This window comes from Eptesicus fuscus, chromosome 7 (genome assembly GCF_027574615.1).
Source record: "Eptesicus fuscus isolate TK198812 chromosome 7, DD_ASM_mEF_20220401, whole genome shotgun sequence".
NCBI classification, from domain to species: domain Eukaryota; kingdom Metazoa; phylum Chordata; class Mammalia; order Chiroptera; family Vespertilionidae; genus Eptesicus; species Eptesicus fuscus.
This window is the reverse complement of record NC_072479.1, coordinates 12939761-12967609: the sequence shown is the minus strand read 5'-3', so window position 1 is coordinate 12967609 and position 27849 is coordinate 12939761. Positions and strand designations below refer to the sequence as shown.

Here is a 27849-nt window from a genome sequence, read left to right as displayed (position 1 = left end):
GGTCGGAGCATTCAGGGTCCGAGAACACCAGACCTGTGTGTGACCTTGGGGACCAGCCCCACACACCTGCCCGTTTACTTTCTTGTGTCAACTACTCCAAGGCCTGGGGGACTCACGCTTCCTGTAGTCTGTCAGTAAGTGTAGATGTTATACACCCCAGCATTATTAAATACTTGAGTTATAGCATCATATGGCTGGAAGGGATCTTTAAAGGTTTCCTAGGAGTTCCAGGCAAATATTTGTCTGTCTTTTTCTTTAAAATGTCTAGGGAAGGGCGATTCCATGACCTGCCTTATTGAAACTGCATACTAATAGGATATGGAATCTGGAGCAATTGCTCTCTTCAAATTAAAAGCATCAAAGAAGGGTAGAGAAGGGAGCAGGGCTTTCTAACTCTATTTAGGGGTTTTCTTGCCCCTCCAGCATAATAGTCACCCTGCCAAAGCCACTGATGAATGGTCCCCATGTCTGTGGTTCTTCATTTCTCCTGCCTATGGTCCTCTTCATAATTAGGCAGAGGTCCCATTATTTTAGGGCCACATTCCTCCCCACCTTACAGCCCCAACAGTGCTTCCTCTATAGTTACTGAGTGGGAAAGACCACAATTTTATGAATTTCTTTGCCTAGTAAAATGAGAAATGTCTTTGGTTAAAGTTAACAGCTTGTTTATCTGTTCATTTTAATGTGGATGATCCACTTTGGTTTTTTGAGAAAGTATACCAAAGGGTTATATACAGAAGAAGAAAATTTAGCTTAAAGAATTGTCCTTGGAAAAATTATGAAGTAGGCAAAGCTCTGGATCTCCTTCTTTCCAGCCTGCCTGTGCTTTTACCCACGGGGCAGCTCCCAGGACTGACAACCATCCCTGATTTGGTGCCTCGCCCATGGGCAGCCTGTGCCTGCACCTGGAACTCTCAGTGGTCTGTTCTCAGGAGAGAATCAATCCTGCCCCCTACCTTCTTAATGTTTTCTGAAAGACCTCATGAAAACAGCATTTTGATTTAGGGTATTATTTTTTCCTGAAAATAAATCATTGCAGCGCTAACGTTGAGACATTCGGGATGAGTGCAGCAGATGTTCTCTGTGCCCATTGAAGTGTAACATCAGGGGGTCTGGGTCAAATACAAACTTCCTTTTTATTTGTGTAGCTAGTTACTTTATGATTCCTCATTCCTCCTGGGAATCCTTAATGAGCATTTATGGGAAATTTTATTTTTCCATATGTACCTACTCCTGCCATTTTGAAGTTGTCATTTCGCTTTTGGAGTGTGCAGTTGGGGACTTGCCTCGCCCTGATCTGGAGGAGCTCACCAGATTGAGTCCCCTTCTTTAGTGCTAATGGAAATTATTATGTGGCTCCCTCTTGAAAAGAATATCTTTTTTTAAATATTGTCTTTTCTGTCTTTTCTACAGATAGTTAAATTTAATTTCAAAAGTCATCTGAAAGTAAGAGAAAGTTTATAATAGCAAAAGAATTGCTAATGTTTGTGGACATGCTCAATACAGCCTGATTGTTCCTTTTAGGGGAGTCATGGGGCTGAGCCTGTGGACTGCCCAGTGACTCAGAACAGAGAATTAAGGTTTTACTTCAAGGCAACCAAGGGAGAACTCAGCGTGGCTGTGAGGCTCACTGAATGTATAGAAACCATAATTTAAACAGGATCATTCCTAACAGTCCATTCCTGCCTGAGCACAGCAATCCATAAAACCAAAACACACAAACAACAGAGTGAGAGGGGGAAATGGTGACCAAATAGGCAGACCTGTCATGCACCTCATCCCAGGGCCAAACTAGAAATACAATTAAATTGGAGAATATTCACCTGGAATTACCAATGAAGTCCAGCTGAGGAGGAAGGACAGAAAACACCTGGAGACCGGTAGGAAAGACGAGTCGTGAGAGGAGCTGACCCAGCTCCCAAGGGCAGCAGGCTGGAGGGCCCAGAGAGAAGGGAGTTCTGGGATATGGGAGGGTCTGTTCCCTCAAAAGATAGAGGCCCAGAGCCCAGGCTGGGCTCCACAGCCTGGAGCACCAGAGCCCAGACCCAAGGCCCACATAACATCCAGCTGTGAAAGGCGGCAGGGCTGCTAGCAGCAGCAGCAGAGTCTGGAGCCAGCAAACCAGAGCCAGTGGGAGAGAAAACCACAGTTTTGTGTTTTGTTTTTTCTAAACCCAGAGCACAGGAGTTTTCTTTTCCAACTACTCACCAGAGGCTTTGGTGCCGGGAGGGAGGCATGGATTTGAGGTGCCTAAAGAGAGGCTTGGGTGGGAAGCAATACAGGGAGATGTGGAAATGCCAGGAATCCTGCATTTGGTCATTCATAAGTGTCCAAACTGAAAGGGCCATTTTTTCCTGAGAGGAGCCACAGGGCAGGTAAAGAAAAAAAAACCCTGCCGTAGGTAATATAGCCTGCTCCATTCTCAGGAACCCTGCATACCACACCCTGGATTCTGACCTTTTCAGAGGAAACAAAAGCAGAGGCCAAGCCTATGGGTTTGAACAGTCTCAGGAGCCCTCAGGGACTGGATGGGGAGGGCCTGTCTGCCCCACTGTCCTGGGCACCAGTCTAGTCTGGTATTTTCCCCTCATGGGAGAGCTGATAGAAAGTCTAGGTTTGCAGCTGATCCCACTGGTTTGCATACAAGGATCTCTGCCCAGCCGAGGGCAGAGTAATATTTTGGGCCATTTGCAGAGGAGTAGCCCTGGGACAGGGAAACACACTAACCACACTCCCTGAAATCTGAGCAGCACCTTCCCCGCCTAAAGCCCTTTCAGAGACAGACTTTTGAGTGATTAAGATTGACAGCTGGCTAGCAGGCAAAGGCGGGCAGAGGTGGAACCTGGAGAACCGGAGGAAGTTTACTGACCCAGCCCTGGGCTCCACACGCTAACAAACCAGTTTTAGAGGGCAGATTGGGCCCTCCTGCTTGCAGCCAAGTCCTGTGGAGACAGACACAATCTGTGGCTCACTTGGAGCTTCAAGCAGGTTGCTGAAAGCCAAAGGAGGACAGTTTCTGATAGGGTTTAGCACCTAAAATATCTCAGGGAAAACCCAGAATTGGCAGACAAAACAGTCAGCCACAGTCATCAGAAGAGTAGGATCCAAATGGAGCTCCCATGGAGCACTAAACTTGGCTGGCTGAAATGAACGCCACTTCACCTTTTTTTCCTCCTTTTTTTTTATTTTTTTTTCTTTTTTTAATTTCTTCTCTTCCCCCCCCCCCCCTTTATTCTTCTTTATCTATCTGCTTTATTGATTTGTTATTGCTCTAGTCTCTCTTGTTTCATTCATGTATCTAATTTTCGTCTTCCCTTTTCCTACACAACCTTATTTTTTTCTTTCTTTCTCTCTTTTCCTTTTATCCTCATATTTCATCTTTTCTACTTTTCTTATTTTGGGTCTATCTACTTTCTCCTCTATTTTCCTTTTCAAGAAATCTTTCTTACTTTTCTTCTTTCTTTATTTTAAACTATTTTCCTTCCCCTATTCACCTAATTATTTATTCTTTTTTTCTTCATTTTAGTTCTGCACCTACATATTCCTTTTACTCCACTACCATCCCCCCCATTTTTGTCTTTGTTTTGTTTTGTTTGTGTGGGGTTTTTTGGTTGGTTGATTGTTTCGTTCTTTTTCTCCTCATATTCTTCTATCATTCTTGTTCTCTTTTCTCTTTCCTAATTCTCTATTCTCTGGTGGTTGATTTTGTTGGTGGTGTAAGGATCTTATGTATGTTTTAGTTTTGTTTCTTTTATTTTGCATTTTGTTGTGTTGTATTTTTTCCTGTTCTGACAGCACCTCCACAACAGCTTGCTTGATGTGGTTGGGGATGAGCCACATAGTCAGCCAGTCTGAGAGGAGATTCCATCCACAAATGAGACAATAACATTCAAGACACAACTACAACAGGAGGACCCAAATAACTCAAGCAAGAGACTTTCCTAAAGCACCCAGTTCAAGAGATCTAAATTACACCACTGTGTCCCACAAAACACCTTTCACATAAGACCACCCCACAAAGTCTGGGAAATATAGCAGTTTGATCTAATACATAGAAACAAATACAAAGGAACAGTAAAAATAAGGAAACAACACCCAAATGAAAGAAAAGGAGTCATCAGCAGAAAAGGAACTAAATGAAATGGAGGCAAGCACTTTGTCAGATAAAGAATTCAGAGTAATGGTAATAAGGGTAGTAAAACAATTCAGGGAGAACTACAAGCAACTTAATGAGAATTATAAGGAGCTTAATGAGAACATTAAGAGACAATGAGAGCTACACCAACATGAAAAGAGAGGTTGAAAGAATAAATAATCTATTGGAAATGAGGAACAATGTAGCTGAAATAAAGGACAACCTGGAATGATTTAACAGTACATTAGAAGAAACTGAGGACCAAATCAGTGAATTAGAAGACAAGGTAGAAAAAAAAAAAACATTCAGAGCAGCAAATGGAAAAAAAATAAAATAAAAAGCAGGAAGAGAGTTTAAGGAAGCTTTGGGACAACATGAAATGTAACAACATTCATATCAGAGGGGTACCAGAAGGAGAAGAATCCAAGCAAGGAATAGAAAACCTGTTTGAAGAAATAATGGCAGAAAATTTCCCTAACCTGGTGAAGGGAAAAGTCACTCACATTCAGGAAACACAGAGTCCCAGTCTAGTTGAACCCCAAAAGACCCACACCTAGGCACATAATAATTAAAGTGGCAACATTAAAAACAAAGAATCTTAAATGCTGTAAGAGAGAGACAGAAAGTTGCCTACAAGGGATTGCCCTTTAGATGGTTAACCTATTTCTCAAAAGAAATACATCAGAAGAGAGTGGCATAAATTATACAAAGTAATGAAAACCAAGGGACTGAACCCAAGACTACTCTATCCAGCAAGGTTATCATTCACAATCGAAGGTAAAATAAAGAGCTTCACAGAAAAAAAAAAAAAGGCTAAAAGAATTTATTATCACAGAATTAGCACTTCAAGAAATGCTAAAGGAACTGGTGTAAGAAGAAGAAATAGAGAAAGATAAGAACATAAGCATAAAGAATAAGAATGGCAACAAATAAGTACCTATCAATAATAACCTTAAATGTAAATGGCTTAAATGATCCAATCAAAAGGCATAGAGTAGCTGAATGGATAAGAAAACATGACCCATATATATATATACTGTCTACAAGAGACCTCAGAACAAAAGATTCACATGCAATGAAAGTGAAGGGATGGAAAAAAAATTTTCAGGCAAATGAAAATGAAAAAAAGCTGGGGTAAAATACTCATATCTGACAAAACAGACTTCAAAATGAAGGCAATAACAAGAGACAATGAAGGCCACTTGATAATACTAAAGGAATTGATACAACAAGAGGATATAACTCTAGTAAACATATGTGTACTCAATACAAGAGTATCTAAATATATAAAAAACTTCCAGAGGATTTTAAAGGAGAGATTGACAGCAATACAGTCATAGTGGGAGACTTCAACACCCCCACTGATATCACTGGATAGATCTTCTAGACAAAAAATCAACAAGGGAACAGCAATACTAAATGACACACTAGATCAGATGAAATTGACATTTTCAGAAATTTCAACGCTACATTCTTCTCAAGTGCACATGGTACATTTTCAAAGATAGATCACATTGTAAGACATAAATTAAGTCTCTGCAAGTTCAAGAAGATTGAAATCATATCAAACATCTTCTCAGATCACAATGGCATGAAATTAGAAATCAACTCTAATAAAAACATTCAGAAACATTAAAAAACATTGAATCTAAATAGTGTGTTATTAAACAATGAATGGTTTACCAAAGAGATCAAGAAAGAAATCAACAACTTCCTGGAAACAAATTAAAATAAACACACAACAACCCCAAATCTCTGGGACACAGTGAAAGCAGTACTGAGAGAGAAGTTCATAGCATTACAGGCATACTTCAAAAAATAAGAAAAACTTCTAATAAACTATCAAACCATAAAACTTAGAGAATTAGAAAGAGAACAACAAGAAAGGCCCAGAGTAAATAGAAGGAAGAAAATAGTAAAGATCAGAGCAGAAAGAAATGACATAGAGACTTTAAAAAAAAAAAAACAATACAAAAGATCAACAAAGCTAAGAGCTAGTTCTTTGAAAAGATAAACAAGATTGATGAACCTTTAGCCAGACTCATCAAGAAACAAAGAGAGAGGACCCAAATAGACAAAATCAGAAACAAAAGGGGCAAAGTAACAACTGACCCCATAGAAATACAAAGGATCCTAAAAAATATTATGAACAACTATATTCCAATAAGCAGGCAATAGGAATGAAATGAACATATTCCTAGAAAAATATAATCTTCCAAAAATCAGGAAGAGTCAGAAACTTGAATAGGCCCATAAATACTGATGAAATTGAAGCAGTAATAATAATTAAAAAAAACTCTCAGCAAACAAAAGCCTTGGTCTGGATGGCTTCACAGGGGAGTTTTATCAAATATTCAAAGAACCACTAACACCTATCCTCCTCAAACTATTCCAAAAAAATCCAAGAGGAAGGAACACTTCTAAGCTATTTTTACAAGGCTAGCATTATTCTAATTCCAAAACCAGATAAAGACACTACAAAGAAAAAGAATTACATGCCAATATCCCTGATGAACATAGATGCTAAAATTCTCAACAAAATATTAGCAAATAGAATCTAGCAATACATTAAAAATATTGTACACCATGACCAAGTAGGATTTATTCCAGGGGTGCAAAGCTGGTATAATATTAGCAAATCAATAAATGTGATACATTACGCAAATAGATTGAAAGACAAAAACCACATGATCATATCAATTGATGCATAAAAAGCTTTCAACAAAATCCAACACCCATTTTGATAAAAACTCTCAGCAAAGTGGGAATAGAAGGATCATACCTGAACATAATAAAGGCCATATAAGACAATCCTACAGTCACCATCATACTCAGTGGGAAAAAACTAAAACCATTTTCCCTAAGAACAGGAACAAGAGACAGAAGGCTGCTTTCACCACTATTATTCAATATAGTACTACAAGTACTAGCTTTAGTGATCAGACAAGAAAAAACATAAAAGGCATCCAAATTGGAAAGGAGGAGGTAAAACTGTCATTATTCGCAGATGACATGATATTGTACATAGAAAATCCTAAAGACTCTACCAAATAAATGAATTTGGCAATGTAACATGATATATAAACACCCAGAAATTGATGCTATTTTTAAACACCAATAGTGAACTTTCATAAAGAAAAACTAAAAAAAATAAAAAAATAAAAAATCCCATTTACCATTGCAACAAAAAAATTAATATACTTAGGAATAAACTTAACCAAAGAGGTAAAAGACTTGTACTCAGAAAACAACAGGACATTGAAAAAATAGAGGAAGATATAAACAAGTGGAAGAATATACCATGTTCATGTATTGGTAGACTCAACATCATTAAAATGACCATACTACCCAGACCAATCTACAGATTCAATGCAATGACTATTAAAATACCAATGGCTTATTCCCCCCAATGAATAGCCACAGTAATCTTGAGAAAGAAGAACAAAGTTGGAGGGATCACAATACCAGATATCAAGCAATACTACAAAGCCTCTGTACTCAAAACAGCTTGGTACTGGCACAAGAACAGACATATAGATCAATAGAATAGAACAGAGACCCCAGAAATTGACCCAATATATTGTGCTCAATAAATATTCCACAAAGGAGGCAATAGCATAAATAAATGGTGTTGGTGATACAAAATAATGACACTAGACCACCAACTTACACCATACACAAAAATAAACTCAAAATGGATAAAAGACTTAAATGTAAGCCATGAAACCTTAAAAAAAATCTTAGAAGAAACCATTGGCAGGAAATCTCAGATATCTCTCATAATAATATGTTTACCAATATATTTCCTAGGGCAAAGGAAACTGAGGATAAAATAAACAAATGGGACTACATTAAAATAAAAAGCTTCTGCACAGCAAAAGAAACCATCAACAAAGTGAAAAAAGAGCCCACTGCATGGGAGAACATATTTGCCAATGATACATCTGATAAGGGGTTAATATCCAAAATATAAAGGGAACTCATACAACTTAACAAAAGGAAGATAAACAATCCAATTAAAAAATGGGCAAAGGACCTTAATAGACACTTCTCCAAAGTGGGCATACTGAAGGCCAAAACACATGAAAAAATGCTCAAAGTCACTAATCATCCAAGAGATGCAAATTAAAACAACACCTCTCAGAATGGCTATCATCAACAAATCAACAAAGGACAAGTTTGTTGGCAAGAATATGAAGAGAAGGGAACTTCATACGCCACTAGTGGAAATGCAGGCTGGTGTAGCCACTGTGGAAAACAGTATGGAGTTTCCTCAAAACCTTAACAATTGAACTTTCATTTCACCCAGTGATCCCACTTCTAGGAATATATCCTAACAAACCTGAAACACCAGTCAGAAAAAAATATATGCACCCCTATGTTCATAGCAGCACAATTTACAAAAACCAAGATTTGGAAACAGCCTGAGTGCCCATAAGCAAATGGGTGCATTAGAAAACAGTGGTACATTTACACAATGGAATAATAAGCAGTGGTAAAAGAAGGAACTTTTACCATTTACAACAGCATGGATGAACCTGGATAGTATTATGCTAAGCAAAATAAGCCAGTCACAGAAACATAAGTATCACATGATCTCACTTATATGTGGAATCTAATGAACAAAATAAATTGATGAACAAAATAGATCCAGAGACATAGAACCATGAAGGGACTGATGAATTCCAGGGGTTGGGAGGGGAATAAATTAACCAGGGAACTTATATTCACATATGCATAGCCCATGGGCGCAGACAAGGGTGTGGCAAAGGTTTGTGAGGAGGGGGTCAATGAGGGCAACAAAAACAAAGCCAACATCTGTAATACTTTCAATAATAAAGATAAATTTTTTAAAAAGCTCATTTTCATCCCTCCTGCTCAATTTTTAAATTTTGGGCAACCTTCATAAAATAGGACACAGAAGGCCAAATCAGGCTAAGGGGAGGCTGAGGATACATGATTCAGGTGGTGCTCAAAGACCTATGTCCCAAAGAGCATTCAAGTATTTTTTTAAAATAAATCTCTATTGTTCAGATTATTACAGATGTTCCTCTTTTTCCCCCCCATAGCTCCCCTCTACCCGATTCCCTCCCCTCATGCCCTTACCCCCCGCCACTGTCCTCATCCATAAGTGTAAGATTTTTGCACAATCTCTTCCCGCACCCCTCACACCCCTTTCCCCCCAAGAATTGTCAGTCCACTCTCTTTCTATGCCCCTAATTCTATTATATTCACCAGTTTATTCTGTTCATCAGATTTTTTATTCACTTGATTTTTAGATTCACTTGTTGATAGATATGTATTTGTTGTCACATTGTTGTTCATAATTTTTATCTTTACCTTTTTCTTCTTCCTCCTCTTCTTAAAGAATACCCTTCAGCATTTCATATAATCCTGGTTTGGTGGTGATGAACTCCTTTAGCTTTTTCTTGTCTGTGAAGCTCTTTATCTGACCTTCAATTCTAAACGATAGCTTTGCTGGATAGAGTAATCTTGGTTGTAGGTTCTTGCTGTTCATCACTTTGAATATTTCTTGCCACTCCCTTCTGGCCTGCATGGTTTCTGTTGAGAAATCAGCTGACAATCATATGGGTACTCCCTTTTAGGTAACTAACTGTTTTTCTCTTGCTGCTTTCAAGATTCTCTCTTTGTCTTTTGCCCTTGGCATTTTAATTATGATGTGTCTTGGTGTGGTCCTCTTTGGATTCCTCTTGTTTGGGATTCTCTGTGCTTCCTGGACTTGTAAGTCTATTTCTTTCTTCAGGTAGGGAAAGTTTTCTGTCATTATTTCTTCTAATAGGTTTTCAATATTTTGCTCTCTCTTTTCTTCTGGCACCCCCATAATTCGGATGTTGGTATGCTTGAAGTTGTCCCAGAGGCTCCTTACACTATCTTCATATTTTTGGATTCTTTTTGTTTTTCTGGTTGGGTGCTTTTTGCTTCCTCATTATTTCAAATCTTTGGTTTGATTCTTGGGGTCCTCTAGTCTACTATTGAATTTCTTTTTTTTTTAATCTTTATTGTTCAGATTATTACAATTGTTTCTCCTTTTTTCCCCACATATCTCCCCTCCACCCGGTTTGCACCCCCCCCCCGCCCTTACCTCTCCCCCACTGTCCTCATCCATGGGTGTACGATTTTTGTCCAGTCTCTTCCTGTACCCCCCACACAGACACCCCTTTCCCTCTGAGAATTATCAATCCACTCCCATTCTATGCTCCTGATTCTATTATGTTCATAAGTTTATTCTGTTCCTCAGATTTTTAATTCACTTGACTTTTAGATTCACTTGTTGATAGATATGTATTTGTTGTTCATAATTTTTATCTTTACTTTTTTCTTCTTTTTCCTCTTTTTAAAGAATACCTTTCAGCATTTCATATAATACTGGTTTGGTGGTGATGAACTCCTTTAGCTTTTTCTTGTCTGTGAAGCTCTTTATCTGCCCTTCCATTCTGAATGATAACTTTGCTGAGTAGAGTAATCTTGGTTGTAGGTTCTTGCTATTCATCACTTTGAATATTTCTTTCCACTCCCGTATGGCCTGCATAGTTTCTGGTGAGAAATCAGCTGACAGTCGTATGAGTGCTCCCTTGTAGGTAACTAACTATTTTTCTCTTGCTGCTTTCAAGATTCTCTCCTTGTCTTTTGCCCTTGGCATTTTAATTATGATGTGTCTTGGTGTGGTCCTCTTTGGATTCCTTTTGTTTGGGGTTCTGTGCACTTCCTGGACTTGTAAGTCTATTTCTTTCACCAGGTGGGGGAAGTTTTCTGTCATTATTTCTTCAAATAGCTTTTTAGTATCTTGCTCTCTCTCTTCTTCTGGCACCCTCATAATTCTGATGTTGGTACGCTTGAAGTTGTCCCAGAGGCTTCTTACACTATCTTCAACTTTCTGAATTCTCTTCTGTTTTTGTTTCTCTGGAGGAGTGTCCTTTGCCTCTTTGTATTCCAAATCTTTGACTTGATTCTTGCGTTCCTCTAGTCTGCTGTTGGGTCTCTGTATAATATTTTTTATTTCAGTCAGTGTATGTTTAATTTCTAGTTGATCCTTTTTCATATCCTCGAGGATCTCATTAAATTTATCGGCCTTTTCCATGAAATTCTTGAAAAACCTTATAACCGTGGTTTTGAACTCTATGTCCATTCATTTGTTCTCCTCCATTTCTTTCATTTGTGATCTGTTTCCTTGTCTCCTCATTTTTGCTGCTTCACTGAGTTGGTAGGGTAGCTTTGTGTACTAGGTGTCCTATTGATTCAACGGGTCAGCCTCCCAGTTACCTGAGGTGGACGCTCTTGGTGCACCCCTTTTTAGACTGTGTGTACAGCCTTGTTGTAGTTAAGTCTTGATTGTTGTTAGTGTCACTGGGAGGAATTGACCTCCAGGCCAATTGGCTGTGAGGACCTGCTGTGTCTATAATGGAAGAATTGCTGGAGACATGTTTATGGAGCAGGACTTGTTCCAGTAGGGCTTTGGTGCTCACTGAGTCTGCCTCTTGAATGTGTCCCTTATGAGAGTGGTTGAAATCTGGTGTCGTCTCACACCGACCACTAGATACACTAGTTCTGGATCTCCAATGGGGTGTAGGTCAGCTACTGTCTGAGGCCACCCAGCAGGAGCTATCCCAAGAACTACAGTTTTCTCCTTTTTGCTTGGGCTTTGGCGGTTTTGGAGCAGTCTGACTGGAGCTGCAGTTTATTTGGTTAAGCTTCCACAGAACAGGCCATTTATATGCAAAAGCCGCTGTGTGGAGCCTGGGCATGTTTGTAGAATGTGCGGGGCGAGTTCTTAGGGCGGGGCAGGGTCTCAGGGCATCACTAAGCTAGGGCGTGGCAAACGGCGATGGCTGCCGTCAGCTTTCTCTGCCTTTCCACGTTTCCAAGTCCCTGCATCCCGCGTTCCAACGCAGTAAACAATGATTGCTGGGCGCACCTCTGCAAAAAAGTCACTCTCACTTTCCGACCCAATGGCCGAGAGTCCAGCTTCTCCCCGTAGGCATCTGGGTCGCCCGTGTGTCCCCAGAAACTGGATTTCAGAGTGATCAGGAGCTTGTTTCCCTTCGGGTTGAAAAAAAAGCCGCGCGCCCAGTTGCCCGCCACCAGCCGGATTCGCGCACCTCCGTACCTCAGCTTTTCAGCGTTTGTGCTCCCTTCTATTTCCTTCTTAGTTGTAAAACTTCCATTCAGCCAGCTTTCCCATGGTTCTGGGTGGTAGACGTTTTGTCTTTTACTTGTAGTTTTGAAATTGTTATGCAAGGTGGCAGTTTAGTTGTTTACCTTTGCCGCCATCTTGGTTCCTCTTGTACTGTTGAATTTCTGTATATTATTCTTTATTTCAGACAGTGTATGCTTAATTTCTGACTGGTCCTTTTCGATTTCTTTGGCATTCTCATTAAGATCCTTAATGAGAATTCTCACTAAGTTTCTTGGAGGTTTCTAGAAGATTCTTGAGTAACCTTATAACTGTGGTTTTGAATTCTATATCTAGTAGTTTGCTTTCCTCCATTTCTTTCATTCATGACATGTTTCTTTGTCTCCGCATTTTGGCTACTTCCCTGTGTTGATGGAGTGGCTTTGTGTGGTAGATGACATATAGGGCCCAGTGTCTCAGCCTCCCCAATCACCTGAGGTGGACACTCTTGGTCCACCCCTTTGTGGGCTGGGTGCACAGTCTTGTTGTAGTTAAGCCTTGATTGCTGTTGGTACACTGGGAGGAATTGACCTCCAGGCCAATTGGCTGTGAGGACCCGCTGTGTCTATAATGGAAGAACTGCTGTGCTGGAGACACCCTTATGGGTTAGGACTTGCTTCAATGGTGCTTTGGTGCTCACTGAGTCTGCCTCTTTAGTGTGTCACTTATGGATGTGAGGAGTTGAAATCTGGTATCATCTCACAATGACCACTAGGTACACTGGCTCCTGGATCTCCAAGGAGATGCAAGTCAGCTACTGCCTGAGGCCACCAGCAGGAGCTACAGGGAGATCTGCAGATTTCTCCTCTTTGTTTGGAGTTTGGAAGTTTTGGAGCTGTCTGACCCAGCTGCAGTTTGTTAGGTTAAGCTACAAAAGGGCAGGCCATTCATATGCAAAAGCCGCTGTGCACAGTTTGGGTGGGTTTGTAAATTGGGTGGGGCGGGGTCTCAGGGAATCACCAGGGTGTAGCAAATAGCGATGGCTGCCAGTCAGCTGTCCATGTGTCTCCACGTCGCCACATCCCGTGCCCCAGTGCAGTAAACAATGATTCCTGTGAGCACCTCTGCAAGAAAGCCACCCTCACTTTCTGACCTGATGCCAGACAGTCCAGCTTCTCCCCATAGGAGTCTGGGTCCCCAGACTCTTGCCAGAAACTGGAGTTCAGAGCAGTCGGGAGCTTGTATCTCCTTCCTGATTGAAAAAAACAGTGCACCTAGTTGTCAGCCCGATTCACGCACCTCCATACCTCTGCTTTTCCACGCCTCTGCACATCCTACCCGGTCTCAATGTTCTTTTTTCTTTCCTTCTAGTTGTAGAACTTCTACTCAGCCAGCTTTCCTGTGGTTCTGGGTGATAGTCATTTTGTCTTTTAGTTGTAGTTTTGGTGTGGTTGTGAGAGGCAGCATGTACAGGTGTATACCTTTTGCCGCCATCTTGGTTTCTCTCCAAGTATTTTGTTAAAACATTAGAATATTGCTGAATATTTCAAACTGAGAGAGCCATTACATTATTCTCAACTTAGTGTGTAGCTGCTTGCTGGTTTCTATTTTTCCTGACTGCACTGTACTCTAGCAAGCAGAGCTCTGCACTAGTTGGAAAAAATAAGAACAAAATGGATGTAGAAGTGGAGGCAGAGGGTGTGGGTGTGTCTGTTTGTGTATCTGTATGTTACAGTGTGTCTGTGTATGTGTGTCTGTGTATGTCCATGTGCCTGTGTGTCCATCTGTGTGTCTGTGAGTCTCTGTGTGTTTGTAACTGTTTTTAACCTGCAGGCTGACAGTGCAAACAGGTCGGGTATATATGTGTGTCCCCTTTTGCCTTCTTTTAATAATTAAGACCCTCTAAAAAGCATTTACATAAATAGAATTTCACAAGAATAACAATTAGATGTCCAGCTGCATATTTGGGGGAAATTATAATTATGTAGGTTTGAGATATTTTAGCTCTTCTCACTGGGCCTGAAAGCTTGGTCTTTAGTTTTCTTACATGAATGGTTTTCACTATTACCTTCTCTGTCATTTCTTCTAAAGGACATTTAATGACTTTTATTCCTAAACTAGAGGCCTGGTGTATGAAATTCATGCACTCTGGGGGAGGGGGGACGGTGGTGTCCCTCAGCCAGGTCTGAACCCTCTCAGGGGAGCATGCCTAAGCTGGCAGTTGGACATCCTAGTGCTGCCGTGGAAGCGGGAGAGGCTCCTGCCACCGCTGTTGCACTTGCCAGCTGTGAGCAGTGCTCCCCCTGTGGGATCAGGCCGAAACCGGCTCTTCGACAACCCCTGAGGGGTTCTGGATTGCAAGAGAGTGCAGGCCAGGCCAAGGGACTCCAAGGGGTCCTGGATTGCAAGAGAGTGCAGACCAGGCCGAGGGACCCCACTGGTGCAAGATCGGGGCTGGGGAGAGACGCAGGAGGTTGGCCAGCTGGAGAGGAATGGCATGAGGGCTCCAGGGTGTGTCCAGTCCATCTGGCTCATCCGGCCGGACCCCAGCAGCAAGCTAACCTCCTGGTCGGAGCGTCTGCCCCCTTGGGTCAGTGCACGTCATAGCAACTGGTTGACCAATCGACTGTCTGCCCCTTGTGGTCAGGACATGTCATAGCAAGTGGTTGAGTGGCCTTAGCATATCATTAGCATATTATGCTTTGATTGGTTGAACAGCCGGCTGGTCGACCGGACACTTAGCATATTAGGCTTTTATTATATAGGATGTGGGCTTCTCTGAACTTTTATTTTCTTTTTGCAGTTTTCCTACTTAGAGAAGCTCCTGTTGGTTCATGGTGCCTGGAGCTACAACCGGGTTACCAAGTGCATACTGTACTGCTTCTACAAGAACGTGGTTCTCTACATTATTGAGGTGAGCAGCATGGACTTTTTCCTTGACTGGCAAGGCCTTTTCCAGAAGGCATCTTCAGTATTTCAAGTAACTTAAGGAAGGATTTATTAATATGAGGTTGAAGAAATGGTGCTGCTGTGACCTATTGAAACCTGTGACACACATGACCTCCTTGAAACTGGGACACCTTCTAGATGTAGGTCCTCATGCTGAGTAACCAAAGGAAGAGTCAGCAGCACCATGCCACCCCACAATCCCCGCCAGGTGGAGGAAGTCCCTCTCCATCCAGGGCTCGTCTTGGCCTTAGCAGATGTTGCTGTCACTCCTCACAGGGTGACCAGAGCCTGGGCAGCAGTGTTCACACCTTTCTGAGACCTGTCTAGGCAACCTGGTCAGTTTTTCTTAAATAGAATGTAGGGGCCTGATTTCTTTCTGCAGTTCTCATGGAATCCTCAAGTTTCCTGAGCATTTTTTATTGCTCTGGGATATTTGGGCACTACTACTTAAATGGGGTGGGTGTGGAGGTGATTAAAGAGTAAACCAATAAGGTAATTAAAAATCTCTCAGTGAACTCATGAAATTTTCACACTTTTTCATGACGCGGATTCGGTTTTAAGTAAATTAAATGTGCTTGCTGGAGGAACTAGATGAGGAGAGGGGTGGGCCTAGGAAAAGTGGAAAAGGCACTTTGCTGTCAGTGGGAGTACCAGCCACCTCACTCCTTCTATAAGAACCGCTCTGCTACAGAGGTGTGGCTTTGAGGCCATCGTGACTAATAGATTTCCAAACGTGTTTAGAGAAGAGGAAGCAGGCAGTTCCTCTAAAGAGAAATAGAAAGCCATGTTGATTGTGAATGGTATAAATATCTCATTCTATTATGGGTTATTTTGTGTCTGATTTCTCAACTTTTGGTAGAAAGAAGAATCTAGGCATAGATCAACTCTTTCTGATGTGGTCCCTTAAAATACTCAGCTCAGATAATTTAACAAGTGGTTTTCTGTGACTAACCACTTCTTTACCAAATTGTCTACTCTTTCCTTTGAATATTCAGGTCAAACATATAGATTTGCATCACTCACTCTGTAAGTAAACTACTAACGAGTAATTTTCCTGATTGCACAGATTGTTCACTGCATGAGGCTGCCCAGTCGGTGGGATAAATGGGACTGAAACATAGGAAAACCTGAAAAAAGACTTGTGTTTTCCTAATTTATACAAAGGGCAGCCTACTTGCCTTTACTTGCTTGTCTTGTGCTGTAATATTCAACTCAGCCCACTCCAAGTAAGAACTTTCAGATGTTGCATAATGGACTTCGTAGTTTCTATCTTCTTCCTAGTCACATTTTTACAATTCCTTTTTGACACTTTAAAGATGTCTGTCCCCTCTTCCTGTGGCATTTTTTTTTTTTTTTGCATTTGTGATAGGAGTCACCCTAAATGGCACTTGGGGTCATAGAGTATTGGAGTCCCTGTTCCCATGCGTCATCCCAAGTTTCACATGCATTTTAAGCTCTTGTAGCTGTTGGCTTCACAAGGTCTCTTAATAATCTGGTTTTCCTCACAATCAGCAAATTACAGATAGTCTAGACTTCTTATCAAGACATCCTACATGAAGCTCCTAACCCTTCAGCTTCCAGAGCATCCTCTGGGGCCCTTCTTAGTCATTTACACCTACTATCTTGCCTTTTTTTTTTTTTTATCTTCAAGTGGGCTGAAGATGAAAAGAGTACAATTTTAGTCTGTCTGAGAAATTCTATTTGGAATGAGGCCCTGAAAATGCTGTGTGAGTTTCCTAAATTAATTTTTCATTTGTAGCTGGGCAACAGTTGCTAATGCCTTTGAAAGCATTCTTTACAAAATTCAAAGTAAATAAATAAAAAGTCTTCATTACTCTCTGCCCAATTTTTAGTAAGTATTCCTCAGAGATATTAATGTGAAAACCAAGAGAACAAAATCCGTGGCTGAGCCGGCAGTCAGAGCATTGACTTGGACAATGTCTATTATTTCCGAATGGCCTCTGTGGCATCAACAGGCACTTAAATATAATTTTAAAAATAGGAAAGTACATTTTGCATGCTATTTTAAAGTTTTTTGAACTAAAATGTCAAAGATTGCTGTTATTTGATTAGCTCATTTGCAATGATTAGTTTTGTGTTCTGAGGGTTTTGTAATTAAGTGAGAATAAATTAAATATATTACATATTTCTCTTAAATGGTATTTTCATAACACAAGGAGAAACCCTTTGCCATATCCAGTATATTCCTGTCTCCAATGTCCTCTGATATACATGAAATCAGGCATTTTAAAAAACAGTCTAAAAATAATTTGGCAAATTAAAAAGATACACACATGTGCATGTGCACACACACTTCTATAGTCTTAGCGGTTATTATGAGGATATTACATGATTTAAATTATAAATAAATGTTGTATGGAAGAAGTATGAGACCATGATATAATACAGTCTACTCACTTGGTATACCATAATGCTTATCTGGTGTGCTACATAACAAACTAAAGTAACCTTGGAGTGACTAAAAATAGGAACAAAATGATGGAATAGGGATTTCATGGTGGCCCTATTAATAGGTAAAACTAAAAATACATACAGCTTTTGCTCTCTCCTGCCTTTGCTACTGCCTTAATTTAGTACTTTTTACTTGAATGATGACAAACCCCACTAGCTTTGTCCCTCAATCATCTATAATGCAGTCAGGATGATCTTTGTGAAACATGTCTGACCAATTCTAGTGGCTGCCCAGCACAGTGTCTAGAACATAGCTGCTAAAAGATGTTGGCCATGAGTGAGTGGATAAATGCCACTACTCTCTTCAGCCTCTTCAAGGGTCCCTATGTCTTCTGATAAAATCCCCATCTCTGCTGCTGTGCCTCTACCCATTGTGGTCTGGGTCCCAACTGCCCTAGCCCACTCCCACTACATCCCTCCTTATTTGCTTTTAATTGGTGATATTGAAGTATAATTAATACACAGTACTATACACCTTTTTAGGCATACAGTTCAGTGAATTAAAACTAGGTTTTTATCATTAGGAACTAACTGGAAATTTTCTGTCTGCCTCCTGTAGACTGTGACAATAGTGTCCCAAAGAGTTCAGGAGCCAGGTAGTGATGGTTGCACAGCAGTGTGAATGTACTTAATGCCAGTGACTTTTACACTTAAAAATGATTAAGATGATAAACTTTATATTATGTGTATTTTGCCAAAATAAAAAAATGCTAAAAAATTTCAAAGGGATTCATAAGTTCTTTGTTGCTCTAGCCACCGTGAGGAAAACAGAAATGTCTAGACAGATAGGATGCCTTGGGGAGCTCATTCAAAGTTTGAAAAACAAACTTTACATATAGTTTTGTTTTGTATTAAACCAATTAAGTGCTAAGTTCTGTGGCTGTTTTACCTTCTGACCATATTTCTCAGAAGGTAAAATCCTGTTATGGCCTAGATGGAGCAGAACTTCATAGCCTTGCCAGGCAGGTAGGATTCCCATCAGCCAGCTCCTGGTGTGTCTGTCTGTGCAGGGGGCCAGGAGAAAGAATACATTAGCAAAGGCTAGAAGATAGAGCTGGATGGGATAGAAGAATGGCCAAGGAAGGGGAACTGGATAACCAGACCACTACTAGAAGCTGGGATTCCTTTTTCATTCTACAATAGGCAAGTTACATAGGAAGAGAGATTTCAGAAAATTTGTCAATATATAGGGCAGATGGTAAGCAGAGGGCATAAGTCACGAGCATTATGTAACTGTTTCTCAATGTAATTTAAAAGCAGAAAGGAAAGACTGATTCTTATTCCTCACACAAGGATATTTATTTCCATTGATTTTTAGGGAGAGTGGAAGAGGGAAAGACAGAGAGAAACACTGATGTGAGATAAACACATTGATTGGTTGACTCCTGCACAAGCCCTGACCAGGCCCCCAGGGCTGAAGAGGAGCCTGCAACCAAGGTGTGTGCCCTTGACCAGAATCGAACCCAGGACCCTTTGGTCCACAGGGTGACACGCTATCCACTGAGCCAAACCGGCTAGGGAAGAAAGACTGATTTTTAAAAACTCTTTTTATTTTAACAATGGGAGGAATTTTTTTTATATATTTTATTGATTTTTTACAGTTAGAAAGGAAGAGGAACAGAGAGCCAGAAACATCAATGAGAAAGAAACATTGACCAGCTGCCTCCTGCACACCCCCCACTGGGGACGCGCCCGCAACCAAGGCACATGCCCTTGACCCCGGAATCGAACCTTGGACCCTTCAGTCCGCAGGCTGACACTTCATCCACTGAGCCAAACCGGTCAGGGTGGGAGGAATTTTTTTAAGCACAAAGATTGGGGGTAGGGCGGTTAGGGAAGGATTCCCATAAATGTTGAAGTCCTGATGTGACCACTTGTTAATTCCTAAGAGAAGGGTCAATTAAATTCTTTAAAGTCCCTACACTATTTAACAATTAGGAGTTTGTTATTCAGAAATCCCCCAATAGAGTACATTTTCAAGGCATAGCAGGGTCAGCACTTCAAGCATTTACTAAGTATACATTTTTGTATGGTCTTTCTGAATGCCCAGGAAAGGTTATTTGGAACGGATAAAATATTTTAGTCGTTTTGAGCATGTTTTCATTTGTCTCTTGGCCTTCTGTATGTCCTCTTTCAAAAAGTGTCTATTTAGGTCATTTGCCCATTTTATTTGTTGGATTGTTTATCTTCCTTTTGTTAAGTTGTATGATTTCCCTATAAATTTTGGAGATTAACCAGTTAACTGCCACAATATTTTGAATTTAATTAAAAAGGGTCCACCGCTTGCATCTATAGACGCTTATGACGTACAAATGGTTAAACCCTTATCGGAGATAACATTGGCAAATATGTTCTCCTATGCAGTGGGCTTTCTTGTTGTTTTGTTAATGGTTTCTTTTGCTGTGCAGGAGCTTTTTATTTTGATGAAGTCCCATTTCCATTGCCCTATGAGCTGTATCAGTAAAGATATTGCTGCGGCATATGTCTGCTATTTTGCTGCCTATGGATTCTTCTAATATTTTTATGGTTTCCCATCTTACGTTTAAGTCCTTTATCCATTTTGAGTTTATTTTTGTGTGTGGTGCAAGTTGGTGGTCTAGTTTCATTTATTTGCATGTATCTGTCCAATTTTCCCAATACCGTTTATTGAAGAGACTGTCTTGACTCTATTGTATGCTCTTGCCTCCTTTGTCAAATATTAATTGAGCATAATGGCTTGGCTCAATTTCTGGGTTCTCTGTTCTGTTCCATTGGTCTATATGTCTGTTCTTGTGCTAGTACCAGACAGTTTTGAGAACAGTGGCTTTGTAATATAGCTTGATATCTGGTATTGTGATCCCTCCAACTTTGTTCTTCTTTTTCAAGATTGCTGCAACTATTCGGGATCATTTTTTATTCCAGATGAATTTTTGGAGAGTTTGTTGTAGGTCTTTGAAGTATGCCATTGATATTTTAATGGGGATTGCATTGACTCTGTAGATTGCTTTGGGTAGTGTGGACATTTTAATGATGTTGATTCTACCAATCCATGAACACAGTATATTCTTCCATTTGTTTATATCTTCCTCTATCTCTTTTTTCAGCATCCTGTAATTTTCTGATTACAGGTCCTTTACCTCCTTGGTTAAGTTTATTCCCAGGTATCTAAATTATTTTGTTGCAATGGTAAATGGGATTGTATTTTTAGTTTCCCTTTCTGTGAGTTCATTATTGGTGTATAAAAAAGCCATAGATTTCTGGGTGTTAATTTTATATCCTGCTACATTTATTAAGTCTAGTCAGTTTTTTCATGGAGTCTTTAGGATTTTCTATGTACAATATCATGTCATCTGTGAATAATGACAATTTTATTATTCCAATTTGGATGCCTTTTATTTCTTCTTCTTGTCTGATCACTATGTCTAGCACTTCCAGTACTATGTTGAACAGGAGTTGTGAAAGTGGGCATCCCTGTCTTGTTCCTGTTCTTAGGGGAAATGGTTTTAGCTTTTGTCCATTGAGTAGGATGGTGGCTATAGGTTTGTCATCCCAGAGATGCAAATCAAAATGACAGTGAGGTACCATCTCATACCTGTCATATGGCTATCATCAACAAATCCACAAACAACAAGTGCTGGTGCGGAGGCAGAGTAAAAGGAACCCTGGTGCACTGCAGAGTAAAAGGAACCCTGGTGGGAATGAGGACTGGTGCAGCCACTGTGGAGAACAGTATGGAGTTTCCTAAGAAAATTACAAATGGAACTTCCATTTGACCCAGTAATCCCACTTCTAGGAATTTATCCCAAGAAAACAGAAATACCAATCAGAAAGAATGTTCATAGCAGCACAATTTACCATAGCTAAGATTTGGAAGCAGCCTAAGTGCCCATCAGCAGATGAGTGGATTAGAAAACTGTGGTACATCTACACAATGGAATATTGTGCTGCTGTAGAAAAGAAGAAATTCTTACATTTGCAACAGCATGGATGGACCTGGAGAGCATTATGCTGAGCAAAATAAGCCAGTCAGAGAAAGATAAATATCACATGATCTCACTCATTTGTGGAATATAATGAACAACATAAACGGATTAACTAAAATAGAACCAGAGACATAGAACCATCAAACAGACTGTCCAACCTATGAGGTAAGGCAGTGGGTGAGGGAGTAAGAGATCAACCAAAGGACTTGTATGCATGCATGTGAGCATAACCAATGGACATAGACAGCATGTGCTGGGGGATGGGAGCAGTTGGGAAGAGGACAATGGGGGGAAAAGGAGACTCATGTAATACTTTAAACAATGAAGAATTTAAATTAAAAATATATATTTTAGTGATAATAAAATTCAAATAGATAAGTACTTAAATGTAACATGTATTCAAAATATTAGGATATAGGTGTCCTGTGAACTTGGGCATAACATAAAGATAATATATCCAGTTAACTTTGAAATAGAGATGAGACTTTGCAATTGTGCTGGTGATTACGGAGTGGGTGGTTCCTAATACTGAGAAAAACCATAACGTATAGATATTGATGTGAAAAAAATGGGAATTTTATACCATTTAGAGGGTCTGCTTATTTTGGCAACATATGTAAGGAGTTTTAATGGCTTTTTTGGGGTCATTAAACTGGTATGGATACAGGCCAGAAAACAGGATGCATATTTTGCATCGAAGTCTGGAAATATCACTGAATGGGAAATAAAGATTTGAACCATAGGAATTTTGAGGCCAAATGCAACCTAATGACAAAATTTAGTTGAAAGCCAGTTAAGACTTATCAATATCTGACAAGTCTAAAATAACCAAGCAAACAAAAAGCCTGAACTCTAGAATACGACAGGACATGAGAAAAGCCTTACCAGCATTTTGTTTTTTGTTTTTCTTCAAACTAAAGCAGTAAAATGAATTATGTTTCATGTATAAACTGCCATTTAATTCAAAAAATGCTAGTGGAGTACTTTGAATTTATTTTTCTGAAAACATATGCATATTCTCTTTAGTTGTTTTACAACTTTTTTTTTTCTATTGGACCTCTGAGAGTTTGGTTTTTTTCCTCCATTTTTCAGGCCATCATTATTTGAAAATATTATATCTAAATTGCTTGTAGGCAGCCCTCTCTTTCATGTACTGTCTGGTTGGCTTTCTGTTTGGGGAGCCTTAATTAAACATGTTAATATACAGAGATACTGTGGATTTGATCAGAATATTCCAAACTGGTGTCTATTTCCTGATAGTAACCCAGACTGCATTGTAAATGGTGTAAAAAGGTACTGACTTGGGCATATTTTGCTTTAAATGTTAGAGTCAATAGAGAATAAATGTTGTAAACCATGATCAAAATTTTATCCAGTAACTTTTCCCTCTTTTGGCTACAATGCATGGCTTAAATATACTTTTATTTTATTCTTGACACAAGAAATCTCTTTGTGGCAAAAGACAAAATTACTGATAGCTAAACTTTCCTCCTCTGGCCTGTGCCTTGTCAGGGGTGATGTTTTGTTTCCTGATATAGATTCACTATTTGAAGTGCTATATTTGCAGTCATGAGCTTAATGCTAGCCTGTTAATAAGTAAATGTGATTGAAAAGCTCAATCAACATATGTACCTTTCTGTAAAGGCTATGGCTTTATCAAATATGAAACCATCCATTTTCTATTCAAAGCTTTAATCAGGTGTTGACCACTGAGTCCATGGCATGCAGAATGCTAAGACCAGGGGCCCTGGGACCAGCTCCATGGAGTTCCTCGTTTCATGGAGGATGGTGGTGGTGGTGTGTACAGCTTTGGAAGAGCTCCCGTGGTTGTCAGGTTGTATGCACAGCCACTCAAGGAACATCCCAGCTGTGGAGTCCATGATTGCCTGGGTGGTTCCCTATTGCGTGTGGATAGTTGTTGAGCATTGATTACAATTTTAATATGTTGGAAGGAAAACTATTTTGAGAAAGACTTCCCCTTGCACATAGAAATGGGAGTTAACTAGAAATAGAGACATTCTTTTTTTTTTTTTTTAAATCCTCACCCAAGGATGTTTTCATTGATGAGAGAGAGAGAGAGACATTGATATGTGAGAGAAACATTGATCAGTTGCTTCCTGTACTTGCCCCGACTGGGGATCGAACCCGAAATCTGGATATGTGCCCTGACCCAGAATTGAACACAGGACGATGCTCCAACCACCTGAGCCACCCGGCCAAGGCAGAAACATTCTTAATAGTACTTTCCTTGCCTCATGTATCCTCATTGTCCAAGCCAGGCTCTCTTGTGTTGTGGGGTGGGGATGAACAAGACACAGCCCTTGCTCTTGGAATTGAGTAGGGGATGCAGATAGGAGGTCCTGCAATTACAGAAGGGCACTTGGGTGCTGGCTTAGAGAAAGGCAGCTTGTAGTGAGAACTGAGAAGCGGTATGTCACAGCCGGGTGGCCTCAGGTTTCTTGGATGAAATGAGTAAAGACCTGAAGGATGAGGAGGAGCTGATCAGGTGAAGGGGCTGGAGGAGAGGATTAGGTCAGGATGCTAAAGTGAGGCCGCACCTGTCTTTCCCATTCCCCCCTCCCTGTTTATTCCCGCTCCGTGATAAATGTCAGCAGTCAGCGGAGCCCTCAGTAAACAACAGAGAAGACGTGCCCTTTGCGGGGTCTCATGTTTCAGAAGGAAGGTGGCCGCAGAACTAGTTAGCATGGGCTTAAGAATGTCCTCTCCTCTCTGAGCCTAATTCCTTGCTGCAGTTTATAGAGCTGGGAGTTTATTAGCATAGTGGGAGGGGGTAGTTACAAAGACAGAGAAGTACTAGCAGTCTGGAAAGATTCCCCTACAAGATACACAATCACTTTGAACGTTATAAAAATAGATTCTTACTGCCTTTTTATGTGCTCTTTTTATGTTTTTGCAGCTACTTTACCTAAAAGCATCATTATAAAGATCCAACATTCTAAAAAAACACTAGATTTCCGGCATTGATATTTTAAAAATTGAGTCTCTTAACACCATAAAATGTGTAAACCTCCCTGGAATAAAAAAAGGCTCGAGTCCAAAAAACAAAATCAAATGCAAAGGCCATTGTGAACTTTGAGAGGTCTGCCATGTGTTGGGGCTGGGCTTTGTTCTGGGGTGCCCACTCTTCCTCTCCATCTGGTGCTGTGGAATCACCCCCCAGTTAGGCCCGGCTCATCACCTCTTGTGTCAGTGCTCATCCGTCCCAACTTTCTTTCCTTCCTTAAAGTCCCATTGCAACCAGTGACAGCACCTGCACAGTTTAGTGCTGGATGCTTGTCAGGCTGGATGTTATTTCTGTTTACCAAGTTGGCTCTGACTTCCTGAGGCAGAGGCCGTTTCTTTCTGACTTTGCCCCCAGACAGGACTGAGTACACAGTGCTCATGGACAGATGATCCATCCATCAAACACACTGCAGTAGAGGCCAGCATGGAAGAATCTATTGGGCTATTTTTATTCTTTAAGAATGTCAGCGAAGACTACTTAAGTAGCACATTATATTAGTTGCCTTTAAAAAAAAAAATCTAACTTAAATCTTTACGATGAAATTTTCATACAGAGAAGTATACCCTCGAAGTATTAGAAGATTAACTCATTTTACAACTTGTTTAACCTCATCTTTTGTAAAAATAAAGGACAATTTTGATTGCATTCTTTAAACACACCTTAAACTACCTTTTATTTTGGCTAAAACTCTCAAATATATTTGATCTCTTGAAGTTGATTTTACCAATTAGGTTTTTTGCATTTTATTTTTTATATTTTTCCTCCTCCCGCCCCTCCCCAAATAAAGTGACAACAGGAAAGACACCTTCTTGTAGCAGATGAAGGGGCAGATAATAGGAAGGGACAGAAGAAAGTCTAACCTCTCCCTGTAGTGATGCAGAAGTTTTGCCTTTTCCTTTGGACAACCTTACATTTGCTTGGAGAGGATCAGGGTCAGGGTGCCTTCTGTCCTCCTTTTCTCAAAACTGGTCAGCCTGACTTAGGAAAGAAATATAAATTTTGGCCCTGTCGTTTTAAAATACCTTTTTGTAGACAGGTAAAATGGAATTATTATGTTAATGCATTTCACTTTTCTTTTTCTTGGACTTAGGAGTGTTTTGGCTTTGACCGTTAGTTAATAAGTATCACATAAGGAAGCTCATCTCTCCTCTAGTAAATGCCTGTACTTTTAAGTGGCAAATAATCCTTGTTGCATTCTGACAACTCATTTGAGCCACTATATTGGTTTTCCAACAGATGTCCTGAGAATTCAGAGTTCTTAGTCCCAAGGTCCTGACAGATCAAGTGGACTATTTAAAGAAGCTTCAAGAATAGAAGTGATATGATATATATGCTTTCTTGCCTGGTCTTTCAAACTGAGGGGAGGCAAAGTAGATTAGTGCTAATAATACTGCTTGTACCTCCAGAGCATGGCAATAAAAGAATATTGATTAAAATATTGGCCTCTTTTATCTGGGGACATCATATGAAATTTAGTATTACTTCTTTAACTAAGCTGTATTATTTTGATAGTCTCTTTGTCAGTCACTGTCAACTTGAAAATTGCTTTTTTTAATAAAATTAGCTATTAACTAGAAGCTTTACCTTTTTGTTAGCCTCACTTTATTAATTTTCTTTATTTCTTTGAAGGTGTTTATTAGTATGGTATACCTCTTTTTTTCTTATAAGGTACTAGGGGCCCAGTGCATGAATTCATGCACCTTGAAAGGAACAGTGGCCTGTGAGGCTGCAATGGGCACAGGGGTGGGTCTCGGCCCATCCTTCATGCCCCCGCCTGGCCCCTCCCGCCATGGCCCCTGGTCCCCTGTCTGCTGGCTGACAATGTGGAGTGTTTGGGGCTGGCGCCAACAGCTGGTGCGAGCGGGACCGGCACCATCAGCAGGTGCGAGTGGTGGCTGCTGCCCCGATGGCCCCTCAGGAGCAGGGGGAGGTGGAGAAGCCCTCGGGCAATCAGGGCCAGCAGCCACTGCTCGCACCTGCTGATGGCACCAAGGGATCGGGACCAGCACCAGGCACCGGCAGCAGGTGTGAGTGGCGACTCTGGTGCCGGCAGCAGGTACAAGCAGGGCCAGCACTGGCAGTGGGTGCGAGCAGGGCCAGCACCAGCAGCAGGTGTGAGCACCAGGCAGGACTGTGGTGCGCGGGAGCAAAGAATTTTCAGTAACCACCAGAGGCTCGCCCTGATGACAGCGACCAGTGCCCTGCCTTGGTCTGGTGCCCCTGCTCACCTGCTCCACCATCCTGCCACGCCTGACACCCACCATGTCCCGCACTCTGCTGCCTGCTGCCGATGCCTGCCATGTTCCGTGCATACCCCCTGGTGGTCAGCGCACATCATAGCGACCGGTTGTTTGGTTGTTCCGCCGTTTGGTCTATTTGCATATTAGCCTTTTATTATATAGGATAATTTACATACAGTAAAATTACCTGTTTTAGCATCCAGTTCCGTGAGTCATAAATACACAGAGTAGTGTCATTGCCACTACACTCAGATGTGGAACAGGGACATCAGAAATCTCCCCAGCACCATGCATAGCCAACAGTTACCACCACATCTAGTCCCCAGCAATGGCCGTCTGCTTTCTGACCCTATAGTTTTGCCTTTCTACCAATGTCATGAGTGGAATGAGTTTATGGTCTTCTTTCTGACCTCTCTCACTCAGCATAATGCATGTGAGGTTCCACCATGTTGTTGTATCAGTAGTTTCTTCTTTTTAATTGCTGAGCAGCATTCCATTGTAGGAATAGGGTTTCCCATGGTTGTGGGGTTCTGGCTGGCGGATCCCAGGGCCTTGTGAATCAGGGACCAGGATATCACTGAATTCCAGGTAGTATCATAGTTTAGGGAAGGACTTCAGTAAAATTTTACTAGAATAACACTGACCATAATAAAACAAGATGACGGTGGGGGAGGAGGGAGTTGGCCAGGTGGACACCTCATGCTAACCCTTTGTGGGGAGAAGAAAGTTGAGGAGCCCCAAGCATTGTCTTTCTAGAACAACTTCTCCATGCACTGTCTCACTGGTGACTGCCACTAGCGGGGACACCATGGGAAGGGTGCAATCGGACCACTTGGGGCCTTTGCTTCCAGTCCAAGCCATGCAGATTAGGGCATGCCTCCTGACCACTGCCAGCCTCAGGGTCCTTCCTTCTCTGTATTATGAGGATACTGAAG

General features: G+C 40.9%; 1 protein-coding gene across 1 annotated transcript in view; it reads left to right on the top strand.

The window, feature by feature from the left end:
- ATP8A2 (ATPase phospholipid transporting 8A2) overlaps positions 1–27849 on the top strand; it is a 528491-nt gene that overhangs the window by 266399 nt on the left and 234243 nt on the right. The window contains exon 25 of the mRNA XM_054719729.1: positions 15070–15180. Within this exon, the coding sequence (XP_054575704.1) occupies positions 15070–15180 (111 nt within the window). The remainder of the gene's footprint in view (positions 1–15069; positions 15181–27849) is intronic.